Here is a 19,198-nt window from a genome sequence, read left to right on the forward strand (position 1 = left end):
AAATATAGATTGTCATTTTGATTATCAATTAGGCCTTTTTAATGGTGCCACGATCTATTTGTTTGTGTTTATAAATATATATGTTATACAATTTACTTACTCCAGTCTTCACACTGTCAGCTCTGAAAAATGTACACTCAATTGTACATTTTACCAAATATTAGTTGTGCTTAATTTGGTTAACACTGGAGATAGCATTTGGCTATGAGTCCATCAGACACCGAGGCAAGCTGATTGATTGATTGATCTTATTTGCCCCAGAAACTAAGTACTTTATGAGCAAATACTCACTAAAATAAAAACCCATGAAGCACATTCATGTTTGCCTTTTTACTGCATTTTTAGAACCACAAAGATTAAGCAAATTAGCCAGGTAACTCATACTGTATTTTTGCAAGCAAAAAGACAGCAGAGGATACAGAAATCTGTTTTTTTATTTTTGTAATTTACTGTAATGCAATGTTTGAAGTGAGGTTGGAAAGGATAGTTCTTGGCCAGCTGGGAAGTACTGCCTCAGGACCAGAGGCTTTTTGCAGGGAAAGAACCAAAAGTCTCTGTAACTCATATAGCATGGAGGTGAAGTTCCTGAATACGTAAACAGGCTACCTGGGAAACTTTCTGCAGACAAAAGGGCTTGTTTTCTTCTTAATTCTTGTTTTTACAGACTGTTTTTCTTCTGCCAACACACTACATTGTTTCAATTTATGTCTCTGTAAACAATGACTTTGTTGACCAAATTGTAATGATTCAGGTCTTTCTAATTTACCTCAAGCACTTTTTTATACTTAATTGTTTGTAGCTTTATCATCAAACATGTGCCAGTATGTGTGATAAGTCATAACATCAGCCTTTTTAAACTACTTGTATTAAGTACTTGTAATTACCAAAAACATAGGATATTTCTATTTCACTGGTGGTTCAATACAATCATAACAAAGCACATAATTTCCGTTAGCAGAAGGTAGTGGTGTGTGTGTTAGGACCACGCAAGTTACATTTCCTGCTACAGATAACAGCTTGTTTCCTCACCCTGTGTGTGAATCTGTCAAACAGAATCCAGGTCTGAGGCTTCATGTGAAATTGGATATTTTGCACAGACTGTTACGGGCTGATTGTAAGCAGGTCTGCTGGAACCTGTGGCCTCAAAGTGATTGATTAACCTCTGTGTTGGAACTATGGGTAGACTCTTATCTGTGTTCACAGATGGGCGTGAACTAATCTGGGCCCAGTTTGAACAAGCTAACACTGTGATTGGCTCATTTGAATGTTCAATGGATTATTTTCTGAATGTTCAGTCAATTATTATTTTTTTTAAATAAAACTGGTGACACATGGTTTAAGATATAAGCAGTTTAAGACTTTATTTCTTTTGTCAGATGTAAATCTACATTTCAGTTATGCAAATTTTGCATTTAAGTTTTCTTTGTTGTAAGCAATTAACCCAAGTTTTGAACCTGTGCCCATAATGACTGTTTTCTCTGCCCCCTCTTCACTCTGCTTTTCCTCTTCATTTCTCTCACTTATTTTCTTCTATATTCTTTTTTTTCTCAATGATTTTTGTCTCTGCTTTCTCTATTTTCTCTATTTCTTTCATCACACTTTCCTCTCTCCCACCTCTTTCCCCTTTCTCTGCTTCTCTCTTCAGTCCAGCAAGGAAGATAAACTGTCAAGTCGTATTCAGAGCATGCTGGGCAATTACGACGAGATGAAAGAGCCGATTGGTGACACACTTCCTAAGCTTGGCGGTAAACCTTCTAACAGCTCATCGTCCTCTGAGGAAAAATCGGGCCCACCTTTATTTGGCGGGGACCAGCGCGGCGTCGGTAGCGGTGGCAGCAGCCAGAGCAGCAAGTGGACTCCTGTTGGCCCTGCAGCAGGTGGATCTTCATCCCAGTCCCAGAAACGCTCTGGACTCCAGGGCGGGCACAGTAGCCAGAGAGGCAGTGGCAGTAGTGGCAGCAGCAGCAGTACCCAAAGACACGGAGGGGAGGTGCGGGAAAAGAAGTCGAGTAAACACAGCGGAGGGTCAGAGCACTCAAAGTCACACACATCTAGTCCAGCCAAGGGCTCTCTGAGTTCCTCTGGCAGCAACAGCCACTTGCGGAGCTCCTTGTCTGCCGAGCAGCATCACAGCAAGGAACGCTACCGTTCCAAGTCCCCACGAGACAGGGAGGCCAACTGGGACTCTCCCTCACGGGTTCACACCACCTTCCCCACTGGACAGCACTCGAGTCAGGCCTTTCCCCCGTCTCTCATGTCCAAACAAGGCTCCATGCTGCAGAAGCCCACAGCGTATGTGCGGCCTATGGACGGCCAGGAAACGGCAGAACCCAAGAGTTCACAAGCAGAAAGCTATAGTGGACAGTCACACAGCAGCACCATGGGAGAGATGAAGTCTAACAGCAAGGCCTCACTTTCCAAACTCAAGATCCCCTCACAACCTGTAGAGGTAAGGCTTGCCCACTGGCTTTCTGTTAAGGGGACATACTGTGTGTTTATGTAGCACTTGAGATATAAATCTATAGTAGCAAAGGTTGTATGTATGATATTTATAGACTTAGAATGACATCGCTGTGTTAATGTTTTGAGCACATACTCATAATGACGTAATAATAGGAAAGATTACCTTGCAGCATGAGAACACTTGGTCTGTTTGAACTCTGTCTCATAAAATCCCTATTGAATGACTCATGCTACTCAAAATCCAAGCAGCCTCTCATCTGCTGGACTGCCATGTTGTTTATTGACACGTGTTAAACTATATGTTTCTGTCTTTAGGGATCAGGTGACGCCAACTGTGTTGATGAGATTTTGAAGGTACCTATATGATTGGCTAAAAACGACCATTATCAAGCAGACAATTTGTCCCAAGGCCTGTTGCCTGAGTCAATTTAAGACCGTTGCGCATTACTAACACCGACTCATTTTCTCTTTTTTTCCCCTTGTGTTTTTTCTTTCTTTCAGGAAATGACTCAGTTGTGGCCCCCTCCTCTGACAGCCATCCACACCCCCTGCAAAACTGAGCCCTCCAAGTTTCCATTCCCCACAAAGGTCTGTCCCTGTTTTTATGGTTTGGTTCAAATTATTTTGTGTCATAATAAATTAATAGGGCTAAAATGATTTATGTACGTCTCCAACAGACCTTGCATACCACATGCAACCAATCCAGAGAAACATATCTTGACTGCCTAATTGAAACTATAAAGTGATGTGACTAGTTACCAGTTGATCTGAGCCAAATGAACACCAAAACTGACTGAGAAGTGCTTAAACCTCCGTAGTGCTTGCATGTAGATATAAACAGCCACAAACTCAAAGAGGGGAAAAAAACATTTAGAATAGATTCTTTTTCATTAAATCATTGATTATCAGATTTGACACACAATCTTTATGGCTTCCTGAAAATGATTCAGAATGGCTTTTTTTGTTTACCTCAGGAGCCTCACCCTTTTCCAAGTGGACACAGTGAGTATCACACATATTTTTGATTTAAACACAATAGATTTACAAAAAATAATGTACTGTATTTAGATATTTTTTATACATATGTTTATATACGTATTGTTCATTCATTTTGTTTGTGTGTTTAGAGCGAGGTAGTTCTTCCAAGAGCTCCAGCAGCCACCAGGCCAAAGCTTGCGAAGAGCAGCCCACGTAAGTGCTTCATCCTTTCCCCCCCCTTTATCTTTTTTCATCACAACCCCATGTTTGTAGAGTTCCCAGTATTGATCCAGACAACAAAGAATAAAATAAAACAAATAGTTCTGATAAGGTAAGAAGCTTTAAGGAACTAGACATGCATAGATGTCTTCAGTAAGTTATGTAGACATAGCCAGCAATCTCAAACTGCAGCAATTACACTGCTGTAATAAAATACAAAGATTTAATTCAGGTTCATTCCTGTATTTCAGTATGTTGGAAGATGACCTGAAGCTCAGCAGCAGTGAGGACAGTGATGCTGAACAGGATTCTGCAAAGAACGCCTCAAGGAACACATCTGCAAGGTAGCAGAAAGCATAGTAAAATTACTTTTGGGAAATTTTAGTGGTAGAGTTTTAGTTGCGATTGCGTCAGGTAGATGTTGACTCCAGCTAGAGTTAAGGTCACAGTGGTTTTGTATTGGCTTGCATTATAGTCCAAGGTGTTTGACTTTCTTGTTATTTCTGTCATTTTGTATTTTGTGTTCCCTTATGGATGGTGCAATCCAACAGCATCACAGCGGACGGCCTCAGGAAGTAAAATAAATTGTTACCTTAGTGGCACAGTCAAGTAAAGGATTATGTTTGCAGGATTTCTGGGTTGCATTATATTCACATGATTTGTGTTTGGCTACTGACTATATATTGAATAATCAGCTGATGTTGGGTGTTTTTGAAACCGAAACAATGGGGAAATGTTAAAGAAAGCCTCTATACTAAGTTTAGAATAATTGCTTTTTTGTTTGTATAGAAGGCCACATTAGAGTCTGACAGTACAGCTTTTGGCTCAATCTGGTCCTTGTTGCTGCAGTAAGTGGTTGGTCAGGGTGTCTGTGCAGAGTGGTGTGGGATCTCGGGATAGCATCAATCACAGCTGAAAAATGTGCAAATTACAATTCAAGTATGAAGCTTTAGCTATATGTAGAGGTTAACAATAATCCTCAGCTATTAGTGTTGCCGTCCATTGTCAAGAGATGAGCAGCACATTGAACACTATCAATCTTCACATGGAGCATTATATGTCCATGAAATTGAAGACAACGTTTTAAACTTAGAACACAATGGGATTGTTTGTATGCATCCTCCATTCTGTAAAACATAACTGATAGTTTGCTGCATACCTTTTGCACACAATATAAGGCTGTTTGACTCTTTTTTTTGTAACAACAGCAATAACAGTGAAGGAGCGGAGCAATCAAGGGATGACTCAAGCAGCCACAGCGGCTCAGAGAGCAGCTCAGGCTCCGACAGCGAAAGCGAAAGTAGCACGACGGACAGCGAAGCCAATGATCATCCGCGGCCCGCCTCTCCAGAGGTAATGGCTTTGTATAAGGTTTTAGTGTGATTTAGGTGATTATGATTTGGTACTTAATCAACCATTATTTTCAATTGCACTAACTGTACCTTGCTTTGTCCACCCTTATTTTGGGTTGGAATAGTTGAAAGACAGTCATTGTACTTTCTTCTGGCCACAACACCATCTTTTTACTATTTTATTTTAATGTTTGTCAAGGTTGCATCAGGTTTGTCAATAATGTTCATTAACTAACACATTCATACAACTGTGTGCTCTGCTTCCCCTTTAGCCTGAACAACCCATGGCCAACAAGTGGCAGCTGGACAACTGGTTCAAGAAGGCCAAGCAGTTCTCCCCAGCCTCTCCAGTGGACAATAATATTCCAACCAAGTGCAAGAAAGAGGGCAGAGATAACGGCTCAGGACGTGGCTATAGTAGTCAGGGAGGGAGTTCAAAAGACTCAGCGGCACCCACCCCAAGCAGGGACCTACGGGCAGCACAGAAGGGTGCAGAGGGTGGCCGTGGCCGACAAAAATCCCCCGCCCAGAGTGAGGGTGGCACAAATCCGCGAAGAATTGTGGGTAAAAAACAGCCTAAAAAGTCTGAGAAGCCCCCAGTTGTGGAGGAGCCCAAGGGAGGTCTGAGGGTGGAGAGTGAGCCAGCTCCAGAGATACCTCCTCATCGGCCCAAAGCTGCTACTAAAGGTTCTCGCAAACCAAGCATAAAAAAAGAACCCAAATCTTCGCCGAGGCCCACCGCAGCGCCTGTCACCACGACTGCAGATAAACGCAAAGCCAAGGCACCCACCAAGCCTTCCCAGAAATCTCGGGAGTTTGTCGATACAGATTCTTCATCATCAGACTCTGAGGGGAATGACAGCATCCCGTCATCGTCGCAGACGCCCAAGTACACTGAGAGTATCAGGACCCCTGTGTGTGTGTTTTCTCCAATGGAAGAAAAAGAGTTGTTGTCTCCACTCAGTGACCCTGAGGAGCGCTACCCTGCAAGGCAACCTCAGCAGCAAGTGTTACTAGTGAAGATAGGTTAGTCGAAGCTGCTTATCAGGCAAAGAAGTCTTATAATATAACACACATTCTGTATTTTGAGCACTTGTGTTACACTTGTCACAAGTGTACACTCCTGAAAAGGTTCTTTTCTTTGGACAAAGTAACCCGTACCCTTCCCTTTCCTTCCCATTTCCTATAGATCTCAGCTTGCTGTCTAGGATCCCAGGGCGGCCCTACAAGGAGCCTGTAGAGATAAAAGTGGAGAGGGAAGACTCTCAAGATAGAGACAGCAAAGACTTCAGCAAACAGAACTCTGAGAAGAGCTCTAGTAAGGCAAAGAGGAAACACAAGGTATGCAACTTGGTAAAGAAAATTCCTGTCTGTGTTCTCACTTTAAGAAGAGTAAAAGAGTAGTGGCCTGTGCCTACTACAAGACTTAAGCCCTGATTTCCCTATTCTTTCCAGTTGGGTGACCCACCACCATACAGGTTTCCATCAAAGCAAAAAAATGCCTTTCTGACAATGAACAGTTGATACAATTATGGTTGAGATCCAGATCTAGAATTTCTGCCATTGGATGATTATGCTTTTTTTTTTTAAATCATAGCTGTGAAACTACCAGACAAAGAGACTTACAATCTAAGTGATATGAGTTGGGAAACAATTAAAGGTTGATGGAAGGTTGTACTGTAACTTTGTAAGAAATCAAGTTTGAAGTTGCACATTTATTTGTCTTCAAAGCACTTTCTTCAGTGGCATTTACATACACACACTAATAAATTCTTTAATGTGTTTCTGCAATCTTTGTATGTTTTAGAACGATGAAGAAGGCACCAAGCCAGAGAGCAAGCGAAGCAAGCTAGAAGAGAAGTCCCTATCTAATCATAAAAACAGCAGTAAAGAGTGGGTATTCTTCCTTTTTTCTTCTGATTATCATTTACAGTAAAACTCTCTGCGCACCCGGAACACTTGGAGAGACAGTAGTACTTAATGTCTTTACGGCTAAATGAAGCTTGCCAGATTTATTTTTCTCTATTCTTACAATTTTAACAACCCCTCTCAACTAAAGTATAGAAGTATAAAGTATAAAGGTTTAGTATCATGGCTTGTTTGTTACATTGCAGCCTTCAAAGCTGCACTTTAACCTTTATTATAAGGACATCTCTGCTATAATCCTAATGTGGATTTGGAAAGTTAATATTTATTCTTTCTAGTGTTAATATTTTATGGCATGATTACAATACTGGAACAAAGCTTTTCCGTTTATTAAAAAAAAAAAAAAAAAAAAAGGGTTACAATGATGATTCTTTGATGTCTTACCAGATCTAAGAGGTCTTTGGAGAAGAAAGAGGAGCCTGTCCCCTCTCCTTCCATATCAGGGCTTCAGCGAACGCCCAAGGCAGAGCATCCGAGTCGAAAGAGGACAGTCAGCCAGTCTTCCACCTCTTTGTCCAGCGGGACAGGAAGTGGAAAGGAGGGAAGCCACAGCGCCAAGGGCAACTCCACCTCCAAACACAGAAAAGGAGAGGACAAGGGACGCAGCACACGCGACGGCAAGGTGAGTGTGCGTTAGCTTCTCTCTGGGCATTTGCTTTTAATTTGAGTACCTGGAAAGCATTTTGGATAATGGGACGTGCAAGTGCTGTCTTTCATCATGTTTGTCAACTGTGCAGTGTTTCCCCTGGGTAACTTAAATAACTAAGCACTCATGAGGAAAAAAAACAACCTGTGGGGTTAAAGGAAGTGGTTGTGAACATAACTTCCATATTGTCTATATATTGTATATGTCTAATAACCATAAAGCCGAAAATCTTTATACTTTTAGACACCCTCTAGCTCACCCTTTTCTCAATTTTTTTCCCCCTTTACTTCAAATACCAGGCCCCTTTTTCCTGTAACTTTATTTCCCCTTGCTTGCTGTCTCTGCAGGAGAAATCCTCAAAGGGCTGCGATAACCAGCTGGCTGTGCTTCCACTCTCGACGGACGGCTCCAAGTCTCAGAGATCCAAGCTGGTGTTTGAGGACAGGTAAGAGGAGCTCATTCCACTATGGATAACCCCTCTGCAGGGTATGCAGGAAGAACTGCTGTGGGGATCTAGGGTTGCCTTTAATGCATTAAGCTGTAGGAGGTTGGGGAGGTCATGAATAGATGTGCCAGCATTCAGGAGAGATGATGTAAATTTCCATTTTAAAAGGCTCTCGGTTGGGAATCTGTATCTTTTGCATCCAGTGGTAAAGAAATATTGTCTTGCCTGTTGTTTCTCTATTGTTTAAGGCTTTGATTTAATGAAAGCAAAGGGATGATGATGTTGTTGTGTTTAGTTTCCAGGTCTGTGCTAAGCATAAATGTATGCAGAAACTGAGCCATTACAATGTTAGGGCTTTTTTTTAATGGTTCAGGGAAGTAATGACATTAGTTTGACCTGTTAAAAATGTTGTTTCAGGGTCCATTCGGCAGATCACTACTTACAAGAGGCCAAGAAACTTAAACACAATGCAGATGCACTGGTAAGAGTGGCAGCCTAATGCGTGTACATACGTAATCGAGATGCTAAAGTGTCAGTTGCTGCATGCAAAGCAGTGAGGGGAGAGGGTTGTTGTTTAACAAGGTCTAGACCTTTAATGTAAAACAACATCCTGTTGAGGTTTTGCATCGAGATTAATGATAGATAGAGGAACACATTTTGAGTTTTTAACATTTCATTTTATTGCTGACATTTATGTGATTGTATTGTATTTATTGTATTGACTGGGACATTTACCTCAGACACAACGTTTTCAAAGCCCTTTTTTTCTCTGTGCTCTCACAGTATTTGAGCATATTGTCCAAAAAGCAAAAAAACGGGTCGCTGAAAGATGAGCAGGTGACTATATTTAACTGCAGATCTGGTATCAGTTACTTACCTGAGGATAATGAGATACCTGTCTCGGCTGCATGGCATTTCCACCCAAAATCCTTGAACCTTTATTCAGTAATTCAGAATTCTGTAATTTAAATACAAAACAGAAAATAACTTCTACATGAAGTTAGACAAACAAATTTGTGATACAAACACACACACAGCCTCTTAAGGAGAACTAAGCAATTACATTTATTTTTGTTGTCTTAAAAAATATTTGACATTATACTCATTAGGTATGCAATTTTCAATTTATTTATAATGTGCCTGGATTACAATGTTTTAGCCCTATTATGCTATACATTCAATCCAGAGGCCAACACAACATAATTGAGCTTTTGGTATTTAACTTAAAGAGTTTATGTATTCCACACCAAATCGTATAAAAACCATGTCAGTTATATAACGTGGCCATGCCAAAAACCATGTCAAATTTAAAAGTCATGTGAACAGGCTTTAGTCAGGCACTGCTGAGACAGTTTCAGAAAGAAATGCAATATTAGACTGGTACATGCTCATTAACTTGGGATGCACCGCTAACAGAAAATGTAATTTTTGTTGTGTCCCTGTTCACTCTTTTGCAGTTGGACCGTTTTGAGAAGGCAGTTTACTACCTAGACGCTGTGGTATCTTTCATTGAATGTGGTAATGCTCTGGAGAAGAGTGCTCAAGAGGCAAAGTCACCCTTCCCCATGTATGCTGAAACCGTGGAGCTTATCAAGTAAGGATACATAAATACCTTTTTTTTAATTATTGTCACAATTTAAAGGGTAACTCCACAGACTGGACACATCAAAGTCTGTTTACAGGTCTTAGATAGTACTACTGGACATGTGAATAAGAGTATAACATGGGAGTGTAGCGTTAGAAAGAAGTGATGACACACCCAAATATCCAAATGACTTGTCTGTGGTCGATTTGCATTTTGGGTAATGTAGGTGCATGGTTTGTGACAAGGAAGAAGAAAATTTGGAATAAAAAAGATGGTATCCTTGTTTCTGTTGCATCAATTTAGAATTTTTATTATTATTAAACTGGCATTGTGAGTCCATGTTATAGAAGTGCTCAATCAATGTACATGGACTCTTTAAAACAAAAGTCAGTGTATTAAATGCATATGCAATGTTCTGTAATGACTTAACAGTTGGTTCTTCTAGAAACTAAACATTTGTTTTGTCTTTGCGTTTAGATACACAATGAAGTTAAAAAGCTACCTGGCCCCAGATGCTACTTCAGCAGACAAGAGGCTAGCTGTGCTTTGGTAAGTATGCTGACTGACATCCAGTAATGGATTTCATGTTTAAGAGGTGTCATCCTGTCCTTAGCCATCAACTAAAAGTACTCAAAATCCTTGCTCTTTGATTGAATGAAAGTGGTGTATTTAAGGAGTCCACCTGTTTCTGGTCTTTGCAAGTTTAAGATCAATATGGACCTATTTCTTTTTTCAGCCTGCGATGCCAGTCTCTCCTCTACCTGCGGTTATTCAAGCTGAGGAAAGACAGTGCACTAAAATACTCCAAAACACTCACTGAACACTTAAAGGTACTTTAAAGATGAAATCTACATTTGCTTGGCAAACCTTCAAAACCTTCAAAACCAAAGGAACACCATACAATTTCCTTGTACATAATGTTTTTCCCCTGACTTTGTTTGACAGAATTCTCTGAGTAACACCCAGGCTCCCTCTCCTGGAATGGGAAAGTAAGTCATGTCCCCCTTTGCTGTACGTAAAATTGCTGTACATAATTGTGAAGGAGACAGCTGTTTCCTGCACACGTGTTAAATGTTTAGAGAAAGTACTGCAAATTAGTTTATTTTCACAACGGTTAAAGGTTCAATTTTTTTTTACAGATAGTAATGATACAGTGGTGCTCATAAGTTTAGGAACCCACGCAAAGTTGACAAAAAAGAGGGAAAAAAATCATCTTTTGTAAATTGATCTTAATGCCTTAATTAAAAAAAAAAGGTATTTGTGAATGAATAATGTATCGTAAATAAATGTTCTTTCTTAAAATACAGGGGGGGGGGGATAAGTATAAACACCCCTTTGTTAAATTCTCATAGAGGCAGGCTGATTTTTATTTTTAAAGGTCAGTTGTTTCATGGATCAGGATACTATGTGTCCTGATAAAGTTCCCTTGGCCTATGGAATTAATTCCAAAGGCCAGTGGGAACTTTATCAGGACACATACTGTAGTATCCTGATCCATGAAATAACTGGCCTTTAATAATACAAATCTGCCTGCCTCTATGGGAATTTGACATAGGGTAGTAGTATAGTGTCTATATTCATACCCCCTGTATTTTAAGGAAGAACAGTTATTTATATACAATACATTATTCATTCAAAATGAAAATTGGTGTGCTTAAAGGTTGGATCTTTCTAGGTTTTTTAATCAAGACATTAAGATCATTTTCCAAAAGATTTTTTTTTATATCTCTCTTTTAGTCAAATTTTGCATGGGTTTATAAACTTAAGAGCAGCACTGTAACTATTACTCTTATTATATTAATTTTAATATAATTTTATTCCTATTTCTTTTGTTTTTTAAATCCGTATCATTGCCACTGTTGCTGTAATTTTACCTGTTTTAACATCTTGTTTTAAAGAAGAGTTTGAAGCGCTTGAGTCATACTGTGTAGAAATTACGTAACTACTGCTATCAAGCATGATAACCCTAACTGTGGTGTTTGTTAAGCCATCTAAAAATAACTTTCTGTGGACCAAATTGTTTACACACCAGTTCCAGCACTTTCAATACCATGTCTGCTTGTTTCTGTTTCCTAACGCAGCAAGGCAGCGGGTATGCCCTCTCCTGTGTCTCCGAAACTGTCACCAGGCACGGCCGTCGGCTACTCTGCGGTTGTCAGCAGCAGCAGCAGCGCCAGCTCCTCTGTGACCATACCTCAGCGTATCCACCAGATGGCTGCCAGCTATGTTCAGGTCACCTCCAACTTCCTGTACGCCACTGAGGTCTGGGACCAGGCGGAGCAACTATCCAAGGAGCAGAAAGGTAAACTACCTTTAAACAGACCATGTTTTGGGACAAATCAATACTTCATTATAATACTGGCAGCAATTAAAAGGGAAATTTCCTACACATGACAATACAGCAAAGTAGACTTATCTGCATTAAAACACCAGGGTCTCATTTAAAATGCTCTAATATTATAGCATTGTTGTTGCATAAAAGTCTTGAGTTGAAGTCTTTTAAGCCTTTGTTAAGAAGATGTGTTGCAACTTTTCTCCACTATTCATTGAACCGAGTAGTTGATCTACAGGAAATTGGTAGCAATTTTGTAAGTCAATTGTTCAAGTCATTTATTAAACAAATATGTGCCGGTTTCAGCTTCTCAAATGTCAGCATTTGTAAACATTTAATTAAAATGTAATATCTCTAGGTTTTCAACTTTGGTCATAACAATGTATTTTAAAACATCGGTGGGAAATAGTTTTTCATTATTTTCTGACAATTTAAAGAAGAATAAATTATAATAAAAATACAAATGATCTTGCTTTTTCCCACCTTGAACTTTTCACTGGCCTTTGAACTGACCCTGCCACCTCTCGCTGTGTCTTTGTTCTTCCAGACTTCTTCTTGGAGTTGGACAAGGTGATGGGTCCTCTGATCTTCAACACCAGCAGCATGACAGAACTGGTGCGTTACACACGGCAGGGCCTCCACTGGCTGCGTCTGGACGCAAAGCTTATTCCCTAGCGAGGACTCGTTCGCTGCATGCTGCTTCCACACAGACACACATGCACCTCAGCCTCTTGTGTTCAGCTACGTGTGCTCAAAGACACACAGGCATGCCCTCTCAGACAGACACCTATACAATGATGTACTGTATGCACACACAAACAGTCCACCTCTGGTCCTTCATGCGCACAAACACACACACACACACACACACACACACACACACACACAATATGAACTTTTCAGACATATCTCCAACACTGTGTCCATTTTCTACACCAGCTTGCCAAAAACACTGAGCAATCTAGAGCATCTCACACCGTCGACAGCAGCACACAGGGAGAAGCATCAAAACTGCAGCACAGGAACAAAAAGAGCTTATCGCCATGCTTCATATATCAGCATTCTTACAATCTTTGAAGGCCATGTTTTTATCTCTTTGGCATGGAAGCACTGGGTGAATTATTTCTTAAGAAAACGCTTAACAATGGGGTATGGTTTTTAGGCTACTTTGGCTTTTAACTTTTTATTTTACTTTCTTTCACCAAAGTACCTCCCATAAACACCAAAGGTGCTTTAAAATGAAGGTTTCTCTTTATCATTTTTGTGCCTTGTATGTGAGCGACAGGAAAACAAACAGCCACCACTCATATCTGATAAACTGTTTTGATTTTCCCTCTTTTTGTTGTTACAACTAATTTTATGCATTTTGCAGTTAACGGAAGCTGCTAACATTTATGTTTTCTATTGCAGTCTTTCAGTTAACACATTTTAGAGCAAAGATGGCATTGGTCACAAATTAAGCTTCATTAAACCACCTTGGTTTATCTTTCTTAAGAGTCTCTAGGCGCTAAAGCTTAATCATAGAGCATAGCCACACTATTTATGGACGGACTGTAGGAATAGCCACTGTGCACATCAGATTCTGACACACACACATATTTATAAATTTTCTCTTTAACGATCAATGTATTTATTTTTATCAGTGTCATTTTATTTTCCAAAATCATTAACTACTTTTAGATGTGCTAGAAAATTGAGTGTTGGTCAGTTTGTTTAAACCACTGTGGTCTGGTTTGATGCAAGGAGCAGCATGGCCTCCAGGGGCCGCTAGCGGGGGCTTTTTAGTCTCCTGGCCTTAATACAATTGATCATGTTAATGTTCTCTCTAAGAGATTTGCTGTCTTTGAGGTTCCAGAGTATAAGTCTCTTCCTATGAAATGTTTTTACACTTGTAGCCAAATTGTTTGAGAAATATGCTTGAGGAAGTCACTTCCAGACAGTGCTAATCTTTTTTTGATCCCCTTGTTTGCTCAGAGTGTATTTTTCTAAGGAACAGCAGGGAGTGTCTCAAGTATTGAAGATCATTTCCACATGCAGTTATTTACATTGCAGTTTATAAAGACTGGGCCTGAATTGACCACTAATTTGGCACGACAAAAGCTAATTCATCCGGAAGGAAGATTATGAGAGGCAGACTTATCAGTGTTGCATTTATAGAACAAAGAGTTTTAAATCTATCATTATATATTTCAAAAAAAGAAGTATAACGGCCAAAATAGATTTTATTTATATAGCAAGCAGTTTTTTTCTTTTCTTCCTCTGGCCAAACGGAAGTATAACTTTTCAAATGCATTCTTTTAAAACAGGGTTGAACCAAGGGTTATTAGATGCAAAGTATTTGTATATGAAATTTTTCCTATTTAAATTTTAATCACGCTCGTGTTACAAGACGGTAGATAAGAATCATGTCAGCTAGTTGTTAGGCTGGGTAAAAATGACAATAGTGACCCGAGTAATAGTGACTTTTGAATGAAGACGTTATTACACCCATGATTTCACTTGACATTTGGTAATGGCCAATGACATAGGCTGTCTTTGTTTTTTTTGTTTTTTTTAGGCCCACTCCTCACTAAAACATGCTGGAAATATGAATGCCTGGGTCAAATAGTATTTATGAAAAGTTTCATTGGTTTGTTTTGGTTGATGGCAGATGTGTTTGGACAAGAGGAAAGTGACAAAGTTTCAGACCTGTAACAGTTGAACTTGCTGGCATTTTTCTTCCATTTTCAAACATTAATTTGGTGTAGGGACACTTCATCTTACACCTTTTTCATCTCAAGACAAAACACATCTTAAGAAAATTACTATTTGGCTCAGGTCTAACTTTTTTATTTTGACGTTTTGTATTTTCTTTCCTTCACTGGCTCCCTAACCTTTATTGTAGGAGGGGGATACTGTTATTTCTTCTGGCACTTGAAAAAGAGAAAGCCAGAGGAGGTATTATTTTTATCTATGCAGGATTTTTACAACAACAAAAAAAGAATCCGTTTCTGTAAACGAACTTTCATGTTTTTCCCACTTGTTTTTTTTTCCGCCTCAGTGAGAAACCTGTTGAACTCAAGTGTCCAATGCCTTTAGCTTTTGCAATTTTGTGTACTGGTTTAGTATATGTGTGTATATAGATCTGTTTTTATAACCAAACACCGATGGCTTGAGCCATTTTGTACTTAAAGCTGGAGGCCACTTTTCTCATAGGAATTCCTCTGTTGGTTTTGCCAGCCCAGTTAATGTCTTCATACACTGGTACACTTTGTAAGTACAGGTCCGCGCCTTGTGTTCCCTACACTATCTTGTAGTCAAATGTGCAAAATTTAGCATTATAGTAATTTTTAACAGTTTGCTACTCACACTTATTTATTTTTCTGCCCCTTTTGCTTAGTTTTTTTTCCCTCTTTTGCCATTTTAAGAAGTACCATTTTTTGAAATAGGAAGATGTAAATGTATTTTGGGTTGTTCATGATGAGATTTCCTTGTAAGTAGTAATTAATATTAATTCTAACTTGAATGAATCCAGGGTAAGATGATTTTTTTTTTTTTGACATTCAGTAGGAAGATGTTATAACACTTGCATGTTTCTATTTAAATACAAATGTATAAATGTAAATATAACATTTCTTTAAGGGTGAATTTCTACTACAGGTTGACATTTTTATTGAAATTAAAAAATGTTGTAAATACATTCGTGAGATACTTTATGCACACTTTTTGTGTTATCTTCTTCCAAGCTGTTACAGAGTACATCCTAGTCTCTTAACACTGTATATCAAATTGATTATTCAGTCCTTTTTTTTTTAACAGTGTACGTATACTTTGTCTTCTGCTTCACTGTCTCCCAGTATCATGGTCGCCACATAATCATTAATGTCTCTAGATCCAATATTTTGTCTTCTCTGTATTTGATATGGAGGTGTGTACTTTTCATGAAATGTATATTGTTCATCTCATGGGATGGATGGATAGATGGATGTATGGATGGATGGATGGTGTGTACAGTCTGTTTTCTCCTCACGAGAGTTGTATTTACTATGTGTCCCTTTTGAAGAATTAGTCCAACATGTCTTTTGAAACAAAGGTATTTCTCTACAGGTCAAAACAGTTGTAGCAGTTTATACAGTATGTTGTATAACACCTTTTTTGCTAAAAGTCGTCTCTAAAGTGAGACCAGCAGCATACACTATGTACAATAGTCAAAGTTGGATTAGTTTTAAGAGAACTGATGATAGAGATACTATATATGATGGAGGCAATATGATTAAAGGTACTCATTGAGTTTGATCTTCAAACTTAGGTTATGTAATTTAAAAGCATTCTTGTGAAGTGAGTATTAATTGTGACTAATGAGAGTCTGTCCTGAATATTCTTTGTATTTTGCCGTATTGAGAATAAAATATATATGGAAATGTTTAATAGAGTGAGATCATTTAGTTTCAGAAAAGGCAAAAAAAAACGTACAACTTAAAAAAAAATGATTTACTTAAAAATCCCTTTTGGAGTGTTTTTTTATATATATATATATATATACATATACATACATACATACATGTGTATATATACACACACACACACACTCAAAAGTAATATTTACATTCAGTGTTACTCAATGAAACACACTGTGCCTGCTCATGTGCTCACAAGTAGTCCCAGTGGCCAGAAACTAATTATTTTTCTCATGGAAAAAGATTATTTTTGGAGCGCAACTAAAAATGTTGTAATACTTTTTATAATGTATAATGCATGATTCTATAAAAAGATACCTGTATATCTGAATTGAACAGATAAGTGTGAACAGCTGTGATGTAAACGTCAGTGACAGTAATGGCCATGAGTTGCAATATAGATATGAGAAAGTATCAACACCCCAAACGTATAAATACTCATTACATGTAAAAGTCTTGCATTCAAAATGTTACATTTTATGTACAAAAGTATTCACTTTTAACATATGCTTACAGTATCAAAAGTAATACAAAAAGTCAAAAGTTTGTGTTTAAAAAAAAAATTGGATTATCATTAGTGAAGCATTGTTTTTTGGGGAGTGTTTTATGTTGTAATTGGTTAAGGTGGAGCTAATTTTAGTGTACATACTGTTAACGGGTGTAGCACAAAATGCTGAGCCCTGTACAAAGGCATTTCTATGGCCCCCCCTCCCCGCATCCACAGCTATTCATTTTAGCATTTTTTGGGCCCTCCTCACATGAGGGCCCTGGGTACTCAGTCCCCCAGTCTGACAACCCTGCAGATAAACATTGCGTTTCATAAACTCATGTAAGTCGAGTGCAGATTTGAGTCCTGCCTGCGTCACTTTGCAACAAGTAGCATACAAGATGCTAACGAGAGACTTCTGTAATGTCAATACAGTAAAAATTGACCTACTTATCCAAGTTTGTCCACTGCTGTCCACAAGCTGGCAATCAAACACAACAAAGGTTGTCAGTTGAATGGCGTTTGGAGCTAATATCACCAATCAAACCACCATAGATAGCTAAAACGTTTTTTGAAATGATTTCCATCTTCTGTTATTTGTAATGATACGTTATGCCGTAAACCTCAAATCTGCACTCAACTCACATCGGGCAGAAACAATATCATCTTCTGCAAAGTAACTACAGCAGTTAAATATAATTGAGTAAAAAGTATAACATTCCCCTCGGAGATGTAGAAAGTGGCATGAAATGAAAATACACAAATGAAGAATTTAAGTAAATCTACTTAGTTACGTAAGTACTGCTTATTGGGGTGTACTAACAACAGAGTGGACAAACTGTAATTTCCCCCTGGGGATCAATAAAGTATAAATTACTATTATCGGAGGATTCTCAATAGTCAATCACTGTGATTATTGCTGTTAATGGTTATAATTGCAATAGTATCATGTTGCTATAAAAACAATATGAACAGGGACTAGGGTGCGTTTGTAAGGTAAATCATTGTGTTACAGTCTTTATTGTAATATTTTGAAATGTTTCCTGGGTTGTAATCTAGGATTTAAGCAAGGGAGGAATGGAAAAGCTTAAAACAGCTAACATTCATCAATACGGTAGTAGGCTTTGGACTCATTGAGTCATTGCACTCTATCCGTTGACAATTTGTAGTCATTTTATAAAAAAAGAAGGTATTACTACTACTAAAGGTATAACTAAGTAACAATGATTCCTTACAAATTACATCTAATTTTGTGTATTGTGTGTGACATGCATGTAATTGGAACACAATGTGACCCTGCCTTAAATATAACAGATGTAAAATGTATATGTACTATTTCCATATAAGCACCGAGCAGAAATAATAACAACAAACATCCTTATGTGCATGAACAAATACAAAGGTATTCAAAGTAGTTTATGTAGCTTTGCATTGCAGAGCCTCTTAGAAATAATTAGCTCTTTTCAATCCACAATGTGGTGCCCTGAGAACATTAACTCTTATGTAGACTGATGTTTTTTCCCCAATTTGTCTTAACATTTTGTTTTGTTCTTCTCTTGTCAGTTTTTTACTAATCATGTATTTGAAAGATTACCATTTTCATTGCCAGCTTGAATGTTTAATTTGTTAAACCATTCCCATGCACTACATGCATTTTTCATTGAATTCAGTAAAAATGCAATAAAAATGTCACTGTTTAGTTTTGGCTTCTGCCTCCTTCCAGTGAACTGAACAAAAAAACAATAAATTCCCGTTTTCACTGTTCTTCCATTAACACGGGTTGACCAATAGGATGTCGTGTATTCCTTAAAGTGCCCGCCTCTTGCCGCATCTGATTGGTCAACATTGTCCTTTCTATTACCTTTCATCCGTTTCTCTCCCTGCAGGGACTAAGGTAAGCTAACCGCGAGCGAAGGAAAAAGGAAAGCTCATTACCGGGTGCGATGCACTTTAGCCAACTACCAAAAAGTGCGTAAGTTATTGTATTGCTTTTAACCGTCATTCACTAGAGAAGAGGAAACACATCCGAGAGAAACAAGGACTACGAGTTAAAAACGGCGAAGTCCCCGGCAATCAACAGGTACGTGAAGGGGACTTTAGTAGCAGCAGGTGCATCTAGTTTCACTGTGGCTTTTCAGTTTCGGTTGTCAACTGTCAATCGTGTTGTTTACCATTTCTAGTAAAAATGGCTTTATGAAAATATGTGATATTGAACCCCTTTTTACATGTGTAGTTTTAAAAAGTTGAAATGCGTGTCTGGGGTAAAATTAACGCCATTTTAATAAGATACAAGAGCTCTGTTCACAGCAAATAGATAGATAGCAAATAA

The 19,198-nt window shown here is 38.6% G+C and overlaps 2 protein-coding genes across 14 annotated transcripts in view; both read left to right on the forward strand.

Annotated features, from left to right (window-relative positions):
* The window catches only part of aff4 (AF4/FMR2 family, member 4), a 35,098-nt gene extending 18,745 nt beyond the window's left edge, over positions 1-16,353 (forward strand). For 6 of the 12 annotated variants that reach the window (XM_034891092.1, XM_034891091.1, XM_034891096.1 and 3 more), the window contains 20 exons: positions 1,646-2,449; positions 2,779-2,817; positions 2,965-3,051; positions 3,438-3,465; positions 3,591-3,654; positions 3,912-4,004; positions 4,869-5,013; positions 5,285-6,038; positions 6,202-6,353; positions 6,820-6,905; positions 7,326-7,560; positions 7,932-8,029; positions 8,447-8,510; positions 8,813-8,866; positions 9,487-9,623; positions 10,092-10,163; positions 10,351-10,444; positions 10,560-10,603; positions 11,696-11,916; positions 12,494-16,353. In XM_034891092.1, the coding sequence (XP_034746983.1) occupies positions 1,646-2,449; positions 2,779-2,817; positions 2,965-3,051; positions 3,438-3,465; positions 3,591-3,654; positions 3,912-4,004; positions 4,869-5,013; positions 5,285-6,038; positions 6,202-6,353; positions 6,820-6,905; positions 7,326-7,560; positions 7,932-8,029; positions 8,447-8,510; positions 8,813-8,866; positions 9,487-9,623; positions 10,092-10,163; positions 10,351-10,444; positions 10,560-10,603; positions 11,696-11,916; positions 12,494-12,621 (3,399 nt within the window). In that variant the 3' untranslated portion in view covers positions 12,622-16,353. The remainder of the gene's footprint in view (positions 1-1,645; positions 2,450-2,778; positions 2,818-2,964; positions 3,052-3,437; positions 3,466-3,590; positions 3,655-3,911; positions 4,005-4,868; positions 5,014-5,284; positions 6,039-6,201; positions 6,354-6,819; positions 6,906-7,325; positions 7,561-7,931; positions 8,030-8,446; positions 8,511-8,812; positions 8,867-9,486; positions 9,624-10,091; positions 10,164-10,350; positions 10,445-10,559; positions 10,604-11,695; positions 11,917-12,493) is intronic. The other 6 variants (XM_034891093.1, XM_034891100.1, XM_034891090.1 and 3 more) reach the window with 4 other exon arrangements.
* Positions 16,354-18,737: 2,384 nt separating this feature from the next.
* shroom1 (shroom family member 1) overlaps positions 18,738-19,198 on the forward strand; it is a 36,324-nt gene continuing 35,863 nt past the window's right edge. For both annotated transcript variants that reach the window (XM_034889857.1, XM_034889855.1), the window contains exon 1: positions 18,738-18,949. The gene's annotated coding sequence lies outside the window, so the exon portion shown is untranslated. The remainder of the gene's footprint in view (positions 18,950-19,198) is intronic.

The sequence above is a fragment of the Etheostoma cragini genome, chromosome 13, assembly GCF_013103735.1.
Source record: "Etheostoma cragini isolate CJK2018 chromosome 13, CSU_Ecrag_1.0, whole genome shotgun sequence".
In the NCBI taxonomy this organism is placed as follows: Eukaryota; Metazoa; Chordata; class Actinopteri; order Perciformes; family Percidae; genus Etheostoma; species Etheostoma cragini.